At 46.1% G+C, this 14,066-nt stretch overlaps 1 protein-coding gene across 1 annotated transcript; it reads right to left on the bottom strand.

Moving 5' to 3' along the window:
- Window positions 1-839: 839 nt before the first annotated feature.
- On the bottom strand, window positions 840-6,856 carry prkar2ab (protein kinase, cAMP-dependent, regulatory, type II, alpha, B). Its single transcript, XM_053652719.1, has 10 exons — window positions 6,016-6,856; window positions 5,639-5,674; window positions 4,399-4,538; window positions 3,914-4,020; window positions 3,670-3,823; window positions 3,447-3,548; window positions 2,702-2,776; window positions 2,550-2,615; window positions 2,087-2,255; window positions 840-1,868 (listed from the first exon to the last, which is right to left on the bottom strand). The coding sequence occupies exons 1-10, from the start codon at window positions 6,296-6,298 to the stop codon at window positions 1,723-1,725; spliced, it is 1,278 nt and encodes a 425-aa protein (XP_053508694.1). The 5' UTR covers window positions 6,299-6,856; the 3' UTR covers window positions 840-1,722.
- Between the last annotated feature and the right edge of the window lie 7,210 nt (window positions 6,857-14,066).

The raw sequence follows: 14,066 nt of genomic DNA, 5'->3' as shown, positions 1-14,066 counted from the left end.
AGGAACCTGGACGTTCCACAACATAAAATGTAACTATAAATAGACAAAAAGTATCGTTAAAAACCTTTAAAAGCATTCTTTAATAAATATAAATTGTACTCGTGGGCCGATTGCTGTGGTATAAGAGGAATAAATCGTCAAGAAAATAATTCAGTTTCGTCTTTAGGTTTGCATTTGATAAATAGCTTCTGTTAACTATTTACGCCGAGTGTGCTGTTCACGTAACGAAGATCTTGCAGCTAAAAACTGACGTTATTCAGAAGTTGCCAAAACAATAGAGGAGGATCTACAATAATAGAACCAGTTCCTCTTCTAATGCTCGTCTGTTTGTGTTCGCTGCTGTTCGTACTGTAGCTGCTGATTTCGGTGAGTACGGGTTCATTTCTGCTCTTTAGAGAACTTTAAGATGAAGAAAGTGAAAAATTATGAAAGCTCGATGGAGCAGGTGAGCTTCTGTGGCGCAGTTGGTTGACTCTTGTCTGGTGGGTTGAAACCCAGGTACAGCTCTAGGGTGCTATGAGTGCTGAGGATTTTGGTGGAACCATTTGAGGTTTGGGATGGTGAACCCTGATTCCAGAGAATGTCTACAGGATGTTTTACTCTTCATCTTCACCACCATGCTTCTTCAAACACCCAGACAGAGCTGGTGAAGCCAAACATCTCAACCAGCATCCACCAAATCCCAAATCATCTCCAGACCAAATTAACAAACTGCAATATTGTAAACTGTGGAATTGTCCAGAAAAACCCCCACTGATGAGCCGAAAGGACCAACGTGAACAAGGAAGAACTTTCCAGAAACTCATGACACCAGCTAGGGGTTTGGACTTGTTGGAGTGTGTCGGTCTGGCATCTTCACCTGTAACTCAGAATTGAGGAAAGAAGCAGTGAACATCGCTGTTCCTCAAAACGTGGCTTTGGGCTCTAAGCTCAAGACAAAAGTCCGATAAACAGGTGCTGTTACAGTTCCTCCATCGTGCGGTGGTTAGTGTGTGATGGTGTTTGGTGTCGGGGATCACCGGTTCAAATCTGTGCTTTATTTTGACATGGTTAAGATGGAAGTGAAAGTGATAAAAGTGGTTGTGTCAGTGAGACTCTGTGGCTCAGCTGGTTGAGCCATGCCTCTGGGTGTAGAGGTACTCGGGTCAAAACCCTGGCAGAGCTCCAGGACATCAATGCTGAAGGGTCACAGATGGGGAAGTGGGAGGGACTGACAGAGATTTGGGGGGGGCAATAAGTGGGCAGCTGCTTTTTTTTGCTGGTGTCTCTCTGAGGGAAGTGGAGGAACTTGAGGAACTCGATGAACTCATCCACACATTACGCAACACTCCAGAGTACTTCAGAAGAACCTTTGGAGTTACTTCAGCTGTAATTGTACGGCAAACACACGGATTTGTGTCTAATATTAAGGATGTTATCTTGGATACAAGAAATGAATGACAGTCCACCGTTATAGTTCTGAAATACTGGGTATTTAATTGCTTGTTTACACTTGGAGTAATAAACCACTTTCACAGCTCTACGTGCAGTATATTAGCTTCGTCACGCTGTCTAATTGCAATGCTTTCTGGGAAATTTGTGTTCCTAAGGTCTACCATGAACTCGACATGACCCTTCGTCTCGCAGTTTTCCAAAGAACGTCAAATTGAGGAAAGGAACGGCTCTTTAATGCGGCCGTGCGGATTTAACTACGGGCGAGTGGAGAAGGCCGGAGGATAAACATCAGAACGCAGACGAAGTTGCGCCGTGTTTCGGATCCTCGCCGGAGCCGAACAGAGCCACCAACTGCTCCTGGTACAAAGCGATGTTCCTCTTCATGATCTCCTTACAGGGACCCAGCAGACGCTCGAACGCCTGGACGTCGATCACTGAAAGAGAGGCAGAGAGAAAAAAACCTACAGCGTGTAAAGGATGTCAGACAGCAATGCCTTCTGGGTAAGCTGTGGTCCTGAAGCCTACAGAGATGTCGTCTAAAGAACTCGTATCTACTTTTACTCACAACGATGAAGAAATCAGACGGATCTTTAATACATCCAAGGATGAAACACAGTATTGGAACGCAGCCAAAACGGCCTGTGTGTCTTACCTAAACACTTAGTTTCTCCCACGGCGTAAACGGACGCAGCTCGAGGTTTGTTAGTGACGAGTGCCAGTTCTCCAAAGTACTGACCCCGAACACAGCGGGAGACCTCCACCTCCACCTCCGCCTCCTCGTCCTCGACCTCATCCTCGCTCCTCAGACGACCTGCTTTAGCCTGTGGACAAAAAAAAAGACTAAGCTACGTACCAAAGTCCGTTTTACATTTCACACTATCCACTATGGCACAGGTTCTCGACCCTGGTCCTGCAGAACCTTCTGGCGTTGCACATTTCAGTGTTTTCTCTTCACCAACAAAGAAATAACATTTTAAATAAAAGCTAATTGCTAAACTGGACAAACTAGGCATTACACACAACGGACGTCCTTTAGCATGGGGAACAATTCCGGGTAAAGAGTGTGATATTGTGAGATATTGTGTTCTTTCACTAATTCATGTGTCACAATTTACTTTTCTCTTGATCATGATCTTCACTACGCCAGACTCCACGATGTAGAAACAATCAGCCGCATCACCCTGTTGCAAGAATACACACTTCCTGTTAAAACGCTTCCATGTTCACTCGGGAGTAAAGACTGAAACCTGACGAATCACGCGTTGACCTGTTTGATGATCTGTTCTCCGTCTTTGAAGGCTTTCGCTCCTAAAACATCGACCATCTTCATCCGCTCCGATATCTGTGTATTCACATAAAGAAAGAAACATGATTACTGTGTGATTTTAAAGTCACTCAAAACGTCCTACATGGAGCGTCTGCCAAACAAACAAACAAACAAACAAACAAAAATAGACAGTAACACATACAGTACGTTCTTCCCCTCGTAAGAAAATCCATATTTCCATATTATAAATATGCAAATATGTGTTAACACCTCAACCCTACATGCCCCACCCCCTTCCTGACAAACTGCTGTTTGATGTGCTGCATTTGCATACTGGATGCTGATTGGCTCCTTTTTTTCATGACGCAATAATACTCTCAGCTTTTCCAGTGAGATTTTCTTTTGTAAGGTTTAAGATGACTTTACAGTAACAATAACAGGACAAACACATGCTGTACACACGAAGGAACATTATTCATCAATGAATTAAGAGTGAAATGCTTTCTGGGGAGAAAAACAAACAAACAAACAAACATCATAATCCTTTCATCATGTCTTCAAAATTTCTCTCCAGTGGCACAACTGAAATGTGTTAATCTTGTATTGTGAGTTCTCCTTCTGCTTTGGTCTTTTATATATTTGTTATTTTATATTATATTTATTGTAATTATTCGTAATATACAGTGATTATGCCATGACTCACAAACAGCCCATGAGAGAGAACACACCCAAAACCCACACCAACCTCCAGAGATTTCAGAAGAGGCACACACTCGATGAAGGCCTCATACGTTTTCCTCTTCTTGGCGTTATTTTTCACAATCAACCTGTGAAACGTCTCCCTGTCCTGCACACACATTATAATCATATCATTTATTTATTTACACTTCACTCATTCAGATAACAAAAATACACTTTTGCTCACTTAAATGTCTAGATTTTTAGTGAAAGTTAGTTTTTGACATCACCAGAGCCCACAGCGCCCCCGGCTGGACGGCGATGATGGTTGCAGCACGTGGAGTGTTGTACATGAGCGCCAACTCACCGAAACTGCCCTTATTATCGTATTTCCCCACACAGCGACTCACACCGTCCTTCTGCACCTCGATATCATACATTCCTCTGAGACAGAGAGATACAGCACGCAGTCGAGTCTGAAAATCCGAGTGAACTTCAAATCAGTGTTTATATTTAAATCAGTCATCACTAGACCTCTCGATGACGTAGAAATTGTCTCCATTGTCTCCCTGGTGTATGATGTGCTCGTTCGGCTTCACCAGCACCTCAAACATGGCGTCCAACACCTGGGAGAACTGCTCCTGAAACCGAGACAGAAAAGAGGCTTGTGATAGACCCATTGGGTCCAAAAGAGGTTCACCATATCTTTCTTAATGCTGCTCTACTCCGTAGGATATTCCTGCAAAAGAATTCCCTAGACATGTGGTCTCAGATGATCCGGTTAATACCACGAGCGATCGTCGCACCTCTGCAGCCAAAGATGGCCGACAGATGAAGTGAAGCTGGGGATGATGTGAAACCCATGCTGCAGTTACAAATAAAAAAAAACTAAACTAAACCAAAAGGCAGCAGTGCTGGTGAAACAGGAGGCGTAGGATTGTGAAAATAAAAGAGTGTTGTGTGGAGCTGTAGCAGCAGAAAGAATTGTTCATGTCTCTTTAACAGACAAAATGTGTTGCCTTTTCCAGAGTTTTGAACAGCAGTATGTCCTTGCAGGCTTCCTGTAGTCTGGAGCGCTGCTCAGCAGTTTTGGGGTGAACGATCTTCGGCTCAGAGTCATCATCGTCATCCTCGTCTGGGTTGTAGGACTCAGCACACACTGTGGGGACCATAATCAATGTAACACACACATGGAAACTGGGATCATGGCAACACACACTCTAAGGGAACCGGTATCACTGTAACATGCACTGTATCAGTGTAACACACATACGGGGGAACATTATCACTGTAACACACAATGCAGGATCCAGTAACAGTCTAACACACATCCCGGAGGGGAACATTATCACTGTAACACACACTGCAGTGTAACACACGGGGTGCGTCTCAGCCAGCTCCAGTTCAGTCCGGGTGCTGATCAAGGAGGCGGCCATTTTAAGGGTTGTCTCAATCGCAAAATCCTTCCAGTGCGCCGGAAAGTCGGCCCCCTAAAAAAAAAACCCACGATGCATCGATGTGCACTATGCGCCCTCACAGGAAATGATGTCATGTTTCCTGAAACCTCTCAGCTCGAGAGAAACGGGGGACGAACTCTCAGCCAGGCTACAAACGTGAGCTACCGTGGTTGTTGTTTTGCTCTCAAACGATTTCTCTCAAACGAGAGCGTGTTCGAACTTTATTCGACCTTCCATAACACGGTTTGTTCGAGTCTAATGACTTTCGAGCGTTTAATGTTTTTTTTGTCTGTTTTTTTTTAAGCCCACTAGCTCGCCTACGATCCTGCTCGACATGTCATGTCAGAAATACACGTGATTAAGCGAACACATTTATACGGCATGTAAAAGTGAAATATTTCTATGTTTGAAATTTTTGGTGACGTTTTACAAGGTGAGTACGTAGTCGTGGTGCCGGAAACTGAGTTATCCGTGTCCCGGTGTGTAATGAGCCACGGTCCTTACTACTGCCCCGACTCCTGTACACCGCGTACTGATCCACCTCCTGCTGAACCGGGGAGCCGGTCGAGACACACCCCGTGCCCTGGGGGAACATTATCACTGTAACACACTGCAGGAAGCAGTAAAAATGTAACAGGTGCTGGGGGAACATAAACAATGTAACACAGTTATATACTATGCAGTGATATAGTGAGTGTAACACACACACACACACACACACACACACACACACACACACACACACACACACCTGGGGACAGTTATCAGTGTAACACAGCACTTTATGATGAAATCCACCCACCTGCTACTCTGCGGCTGTGCTTGCTGGTAGGCGGAGCTACACCAGAGACAAAGATACATTGACTGTGTTTCATATCACACATTACTGCTCAATCATTAAAATCATTCAAAGTGTATTGTTGTTGTTCAGCTCCTCTTAGCTGATCGAGTGCGTTTGGTGTAAAAGGGATTTTGTGGATGTCTATTTCATTGTAATGTTTTTGTCTAAACTGCTCCTTTACACCCGGAGTTCCTGTTCAGACTGGTTTATCTCCTCACTCATTAACACCGGAGTCAGTGGGGTGACGGAGCTGGTTTAAGTGCGTTAAAGCAGGAAGAACCTGTAAAGCATGACATGTTAAAGGTGGATTTACAGGAACCACACCAGGAACTACATACGTTTAAACATGAAATCATCGGGAAAGTCCTCTTCCTCCTCCTCCTCCTCCACTTCATCACTTGTGATCATGTGTTCTCTGCCATCTCCATCAGACTCTTCTCCTCTCCTCAGGCCACATCTGCCCTCCGTCCCTGCACTCGGGTTCTCCTCACGCCGGTCTCTCAGCTCAGTGAAATACACCACGGCGAAGTCCAGAAGGTTCTCCGGCTGCCGCTTCAGAACCTGCACCGTGAAGCCCTTCAGCAGGTCCTGTAGACCCGCAGGAACCGGCACACTCATCATCCACTCTCACAATCGCAAACCCTTAAGGGCTAGAAAAGAAAACAAAATAGAATCGAAAAAAGTGGGGATCAGAACAATAAAAAAAAATACAAAAATCCGAATCCAACTAAAATATCGTGCTAAATAAAAAGCTGCAACAAACAGGTTTAACTAATGAAAAAAAAATCACTGAAGCAAGAGTTCAAAAATAACGTGCTACAGGCTGGAGAAACCGTTTAAAAATAATAATATAATGAATATAAACACCAGCATGAATTTAAGGAAAAATAAACAAAACAAAGCTGGAGTGGAATAAAACAACAGGAGAAATTACAGCTGTATAAAAAATCCAATTTAGAAGCTCTACTGGAAGCTGAAATGCTGTGCTTTGTAAAAACAAACAAACAAACAAACAAACAAACAAATAAATAAATAGGAGCAAAGTTTTAAACATAAACAACAAACGCGGAGCTGCACAGAAATGAGGCTGAGAGGAAACAGACACAGCAGATTTAAAATCGATAAACACGTCACATCACGCATCAATAAACACGATCAATAACGACAGCAGTGCAGAGGACACACACACACACACACACACACACACACACACACACACACACACACACACACACAGCTAACATTACACACACTGTACATGCTGTAAGTCTCACACTTTTTATTTTAACATTAAACAAAAATGTGAAAAAGCAACAGCACAAAACCTAACATTTCTGTTTTTAAACACAAATTAGGGCCAAATTTAGAGGCCCTGCGCAGAGGAAAGTATAGACACCCCCCTCCCCCCTCCCCCCCCCCTTCATTTTCATAAACCGTAAACTTATATTTCATATAAACTCCCGGATCCTCCAACATCCAGGGTCTTCTACATGTGGAGAAATAATCTAGTGTTACATATAAGATAAATATATATACTCACTCACACTCACACACACACACACACACACACACACACACACAGGTGTGCAAATTATGGAGCAGGTTGTTGAATAATATATTATCTATAAACCCAGTAAAAGGTTTCAATGTGAACTTGTTCTTCACTTCAGCTTCTCAGGAACAGAGCAGAAGTGTGTAACTCGTGGTCTGTAATCACACTCGCTCACTCTTCCCTGCTCGGTCTGCCCTGAGGTACTCCGCCCACGCGCTGGTGTTGCGTAACTCCATCAGACAGCTGACTGGCCTGAAATTAAAGGGGTCATATCATGATTTTTAAAAGTTTTTAAGCCTTAATTATGCTGTTTATTGGGTGTAATAAAATAGGTTAACATCTTTTAATGTTAAAAAATAAAAGATTATTTGTGAAATACTGTACATTATTGCAGAACCTGTATTCCCAGGCTGCCTGAAACGCCCCGCCTTCAGAAAAGCCCAGAGTGCTCTGATTGGCCAGCTGACCCGTTGCGTTGTGATTGGCCAAAAGCTTTGTGCGTGTCGGAAAAGTACCGCCCCTTAGCTTTAGCGTTAGCTTACATAGGTACTCATGTAATATATATTTGGAAAGCTAGGATTCTTGTGATTGGAGTGATATTAAACCGTTTCAACATACAATCACAACAGCAGCTACAATCAGCGTCTCCGTCGGACCACCAACATACAAACACTTAAAAATAAAACAGGCAACTTAGCAGACTTTAGTCAGCACGTTAGCAGAGGTCTACGACTGAGCCACAGCACAAAACTCCGTATTTAAAGTCAGTAGCAGGTACTTCATAAAATATTCAAACACACTTCCAGGTTCTGATTCAGAGGCACAAGATTGTCTGAGCAGAGTGGGAATCGCTCCAGATTTCAGGAGTAGCCTGCCGTGTGTAGCCTGCGTTGTACTCGCCCAGGTTCAGGAAGCTGTCCTCCGTAAACTGCGCTGTGCACAAGTTTGGGTTGTACTGCTCAGGAACAGCGTTATAAATAAACAGTAACCACTGATTCCTGCTTTCGTCCGTTTTCAGAAGGCTAAACAAAGAGGTTTCACACCCGCCTTTGGGCGGGACTGTGCTGATAGTGCACGCTGTTATTCCCTCTGGGGGAAAATATGAGTTTTGGGACTTTGCAGATCTTATACGTACATCACTCATGTACACCGCACGCGTACTCCACACCGTACTCTACACTCCTACTCCACACACGTACTCTACACTCCTACTCCACACACGTACTCTACACTCGTACTCCACACACGTACTCCACACTCGTACTCCACACTGTACTCTACACTCGTACTCCACACTGTACTCTACACTCGTACTCCACACTGTACTCTACACTCCTACTCCACACCGTACTCTACACTCCTACTCCACACACGTACTCTACACTCATACTCTACACTGTACTCTACACTCCTACTCCACACACGTACTCTACACTCGTACTCCACACACGTACTCTACACTCCTACTCCACACACGTACTCTACACTCGTACTCCACACTGTACTCTACACTCCTACTCCACACACGTACTCTACACTCGTACTCCACACTGTACTCTACACTCCTACTCCACACACGTACTCTACACTCGTACTCCACACTGTACTCTACACTCCTACTCCACACACGTACTCTACACTCCTACTCCACACACGTACTCTACACTCATACTCTACACTGTACTCTACACTCCTACTCCACACACGTACTCTACACTCGTACTCCACACTGTACTCTACACTCCTACTCCACACTGTACTCTACACTCCTACTCCACACTGTACTCTACACTCCTACTCCACACTGTACTCTACACTCCTACTCCACACACGTACTCTACACTCCTACTCCACACTGTACTCTACACTCCTACTCCACACCGTACTCTACACTCATACTCCACACACGTACTCTACACTCCTACTCCACACCGTACTCTACACTCCTACTCCACACACGTACTCTACACTCATACTCCACACACGTACTCTACACTCCTACTCCACACACGTACTCTACACTCCTACTCCACACTGTACTCTACACTCATACTCCACACTGTACTCTACAGTCGTACTCCACACTGTACTCTACACTCCTACTCCACACTGTACTCTACACTCATACTCCACACTGTACTCTACACTCATACTCCACACACGTACTCTACACTCCTACTCCACACCGTACTCTACACTCCTACTCCACACTGTACTCTACACTCCTACTCCACACTGTACTCTACACTCCTACTCCACACTGTACTCTACACTCATACTCCACACACGTACTCTACACTCGTACACCACACACGTACTCTACACTCCTACTCCACACTGTACTCTACACTCGTACTCCACACTGTACTCTACACTCCTACTCCACACCGTACTCTACACTCATACTCCACACTGTACTCTACACTCGTACTCCACACTCCTACTCCACACTGTACTCTACACTCGTACTCCACACTGTACTCTACACTCCTACTCCACACCGTACTCTACACTCATACTCCACACCGTACTCTACACTCATACTCCACACACGTACTCTACACTCCTACTCCACACCGTACTCTACACTCCTACTCCACACCGTACTCTACACTCATACTCCACACTGTACTCTACACTCATACTCCACACTGTACTCTACACTCCTACTCCACACACGTACTCTACACTCCTACTCTACACTGTACTCTACACTCCTACTCCACACTGTACTCTACACTCATACTCCACACACGTACTCTACACTCCTACTCCACACTGTACTCTACACTCCTACTCCACACTGTACTCTACACTCATACTCCACACTGTACTCTACACTCGTACTCCACACACGTACTCTACACTCCTACTCCACACACGTACTCTACACTCGTACTCTACACTGTACTCTACACTCATACTCCACACACGTACTCTACACTCGTACTCTACACTGTACTCTACACTCATACTCCACACACGTACTCTACACTCGTACTCCACACACGTACTCTACACTCGTACTCTACACTGTACTCTACACTCGTACTCCACACACGTACTCTACACTCCTACTCCACACACGTACTCTACACTCGTACTCTACACTGTACTCTACACTCCTACTCCACACCGTACTCTACACTCATACTCCACACTGTACTCTACACTCCTACTCCACACCGTACTCTACACTCCTACTCCACACCGTACTCTACACTCATACTCCACACACGTACTCTACACTCCTACTCCACACTGTACTCTACACTCCTACTCCACACACTGTACTCTACACTCCTACTCCACACACGTACTCTACACTCCTACTCCACACACTGTACTCTACACTCCTACTCCACACACGTACTCTACACTCCTACTCCACACACTGTACTCTACACTCCTACTCCACACACGTACTCTACACTCCTACTCCACACACGTACTCTACACTCCTACTCCACACACGTACTCTACACTCCTACTCCACACCGTACTCTACACTCATACTCCACACACGTACTCTACACTCCTACTCCACACTGTACTCTACACTCATACTCCACACACGTACTCTACACTCCTACTCCACACTGTACTCTACACTCGTACTCCACACTCGTACTCTACACTCCTACTCCACACTCGTACTCCACACTCGTACTCTACACTCCTACTCCACACACGTACTCTACACTCCTACTCCACACACGTACTCTACACTCATACTCTACACTGTACTCTACACTCCTACTCCACACCGTACTCTACACTCCTACTCCACACTGTACTCTACACTCGTACTCTACACTGTACTCTACACTCATACTCCACACACGTACTCTACACTCGTACTCTACACTGTACTCTACACTCGTACTCCACACACGTACTCTACACTCGTACTCCACACACGTACTCTACACTGTACTCTACACTCATACTCCACACACGTACTCTACACTCGTACTCTACACTGTACTCTACACTCATACTCTACACTCCTACTCCACACCGTACTCTACACTCCTACTCCACACCGTACTCTACACTCCTACTCCACACCGTACTCTACACTGTACTCTACACTCATACTCCACACACGTACTCTACACTCGTACTCTACACTGTACTCTACACTCATACTCCACACACGTACTCTACACACGTACTCCACACACGTACTCCACACTCGTACACCACACACGTACTCCACACTCCTACTCCACACTCCTACTCCACACTCGTACACCACACACGTACTCTACACTCGTACACCACACACGTACTCCACACCGTACTCTACACTCCTACTCTACACTCGTACACCACACTGTACTCTACACTCGTACTCTACACTGTACTCTACACTCGTACTCTACACTGTACTCTACACTCGTACTCCACACACGTACTCTACACTCGTACTCTACACTGTACTCTACACTCGTACTCCACACACGTACTCTACACTCGTACTCTACACTGTACTCTACACTCGTACTCCACACACGTACTCTATACTCCTACTCCACACACGTACTCTACACTCGTACTCCACACTGTACTCTACACTCGTACTCTACACTCATACTCCACACACGTACTCTACACTCCTACTCCACACACGTACTCTACACTCCTACTCCAAACACGTACTCTACACTCCTACTCCACACTCGTACACCACACTCGTACTCTACACTCCTACTCCACACATGTACTCTACACTCCTACTCCACACACGTACTCTACACTCATACTCCACACACGTACTCTACACTCCTACTCCACACACGTACTCTACACTCATACTCTACACTGTACTCTACACTCCTACTCCACACACGTACTCTACACTCCTACTCCACACACGTACTCTACACTCCTACTCCACACACGTACTCCACACTCCTACTCCACACACGTACTCTACACTCCTACTCCACACTCGTACTCCACACACGTACTCTACACTCCTACTCCACACACGTACTCCACACTCGTACTCCACACACGTACTCTACACCGTACTCTACACTCGTACTCCACACTCCTACTCCACACCGTACTCTACACTCCTACTCCACACTCCTACTCCACACCGTACTCTACACTCCTACTCCACACACGTACTCCACACTCGTACTCCACACTCCTACTCCACACTCCTACTCCACACTCCTACTCCACACCGTACTCTACACTCCTACTCCACACACGTACTCCACACTCGTACTCCACACTCCTACTCCACACTCCTACTCCACACCGTACTCTACACTCCTACTCCACACTCGTACTCCACACTCGTACTCTACACTCGTACTCCACACTCCTACTCCACACCGTACTCTACACTCGTACTCCACACTCCTACTCCACACACGTACTCCACACACGTACTCCACACTCCTACTCCACACCGTACTCTACACTCCTACTCCACACTCGTACTCTACACACGTAGTCCACACTCGTACTCCACACTCGTACTCCACACCGTACTCTACACTCCTACTCCACACTCGTACACCACACCGTACTCCACACTCGTACTCCACACACGTACTCCACACTCCTACTCCACACACGTACTCCACACTCATACTCCACACTCCTACTCCACACTCCTACTCCACACTCCTACTCCACACTCCTACTCCACACCGTACTCTACACTCCTACTCCACACTCCTACTCCACACCGTACTCTACACTCCTACTCCACACACGTACTCCACACTCCTACTCCACACTCCTACTCCACACTCCTACTCCACACTCCTACTCCACACTCGTACTCTACACTCGTACTCCACACTCCTACTCCACACCGTACTCTACACTCGTACTCCACACTCGTACTCCACACTCGTACTCCACACTCGTACTCCACACTCCTACTCCACACTCCTACTCCACACTCCTACTCCACACTCCTACTCCACACACGTACTCCACACTCGTACTCCACACTCGTACTCCACACCGTACTCTACACTCCTACTCCACACTCGTACACCACACTCGTACTCTACACTCCTACTCCACACCGTACTCTACACTCGTACTCCACACACGTACTCTACACTCCTACTCCACACACGTACTCCACACTCGTACTCCACACTCCTACTCCATACACGTACTCTACACTCGTACACCACACACGTCCTCTACACTCGTCCTCTACACTCGTACACCACACTCGTACTCTACACTCGTACACCACACGTGTCCTCTACACTCGTACACCACACTCGTCCTCTACACTCGTACACCACACACGTACTCTACACTCGTACACCACACACGTACACCACACTCGCTCTCTACACTCGTACACCACACTCGTACTCTACACTCGTACACCACACTCGTACTCCACACTCGTACACCACACACGTACACCACACTCGCACTCTACACTCGTACACCACACTCGTACTCTACACTCGTACACCACACTCGTACTCCACACCGTACTCTACACTCCTACTCCACACACGTACTCTACACTCGTACACCACACACGTCCTCTACACTCGTACACCACACTCGTACTCTACACTCGTACACCACACACGTACTCTACACTCGTACACCACACACGTACACCACACTCGTACTCCACACTCGTACTCCACACCGTACTCTACACTCCTACTCCACACACATACTCTACACTCATACTCTACACTGTACTCTACACTCCTACTCCACACACGTACTCTACACTCCTACTCCACACACGTACTCTACACTCCTACTCCACACTCGTACTCCACACACGTACTCTACACTCCTACTCCATACACGTACTCTACA

This window comes from Ictalurus furcatus, chromosome 21 (assembly GCF_023375685.1).
Source record: "Ictalurus furcatus strain D&B chromosome 21, Billie_1.0, whole genome shotgun sequence".
Lineage (NCBI taxonomy): Eukaryota > Metazoa > Chordata > Actinopteri > Siluriformes > Ictaluridae > Ictalurus > Ictalurus furcatus.
Note: the sequence above shows the minus strand (reverse complement) of the source record. Positions and strands in the feature narration are given on the sequence as shown.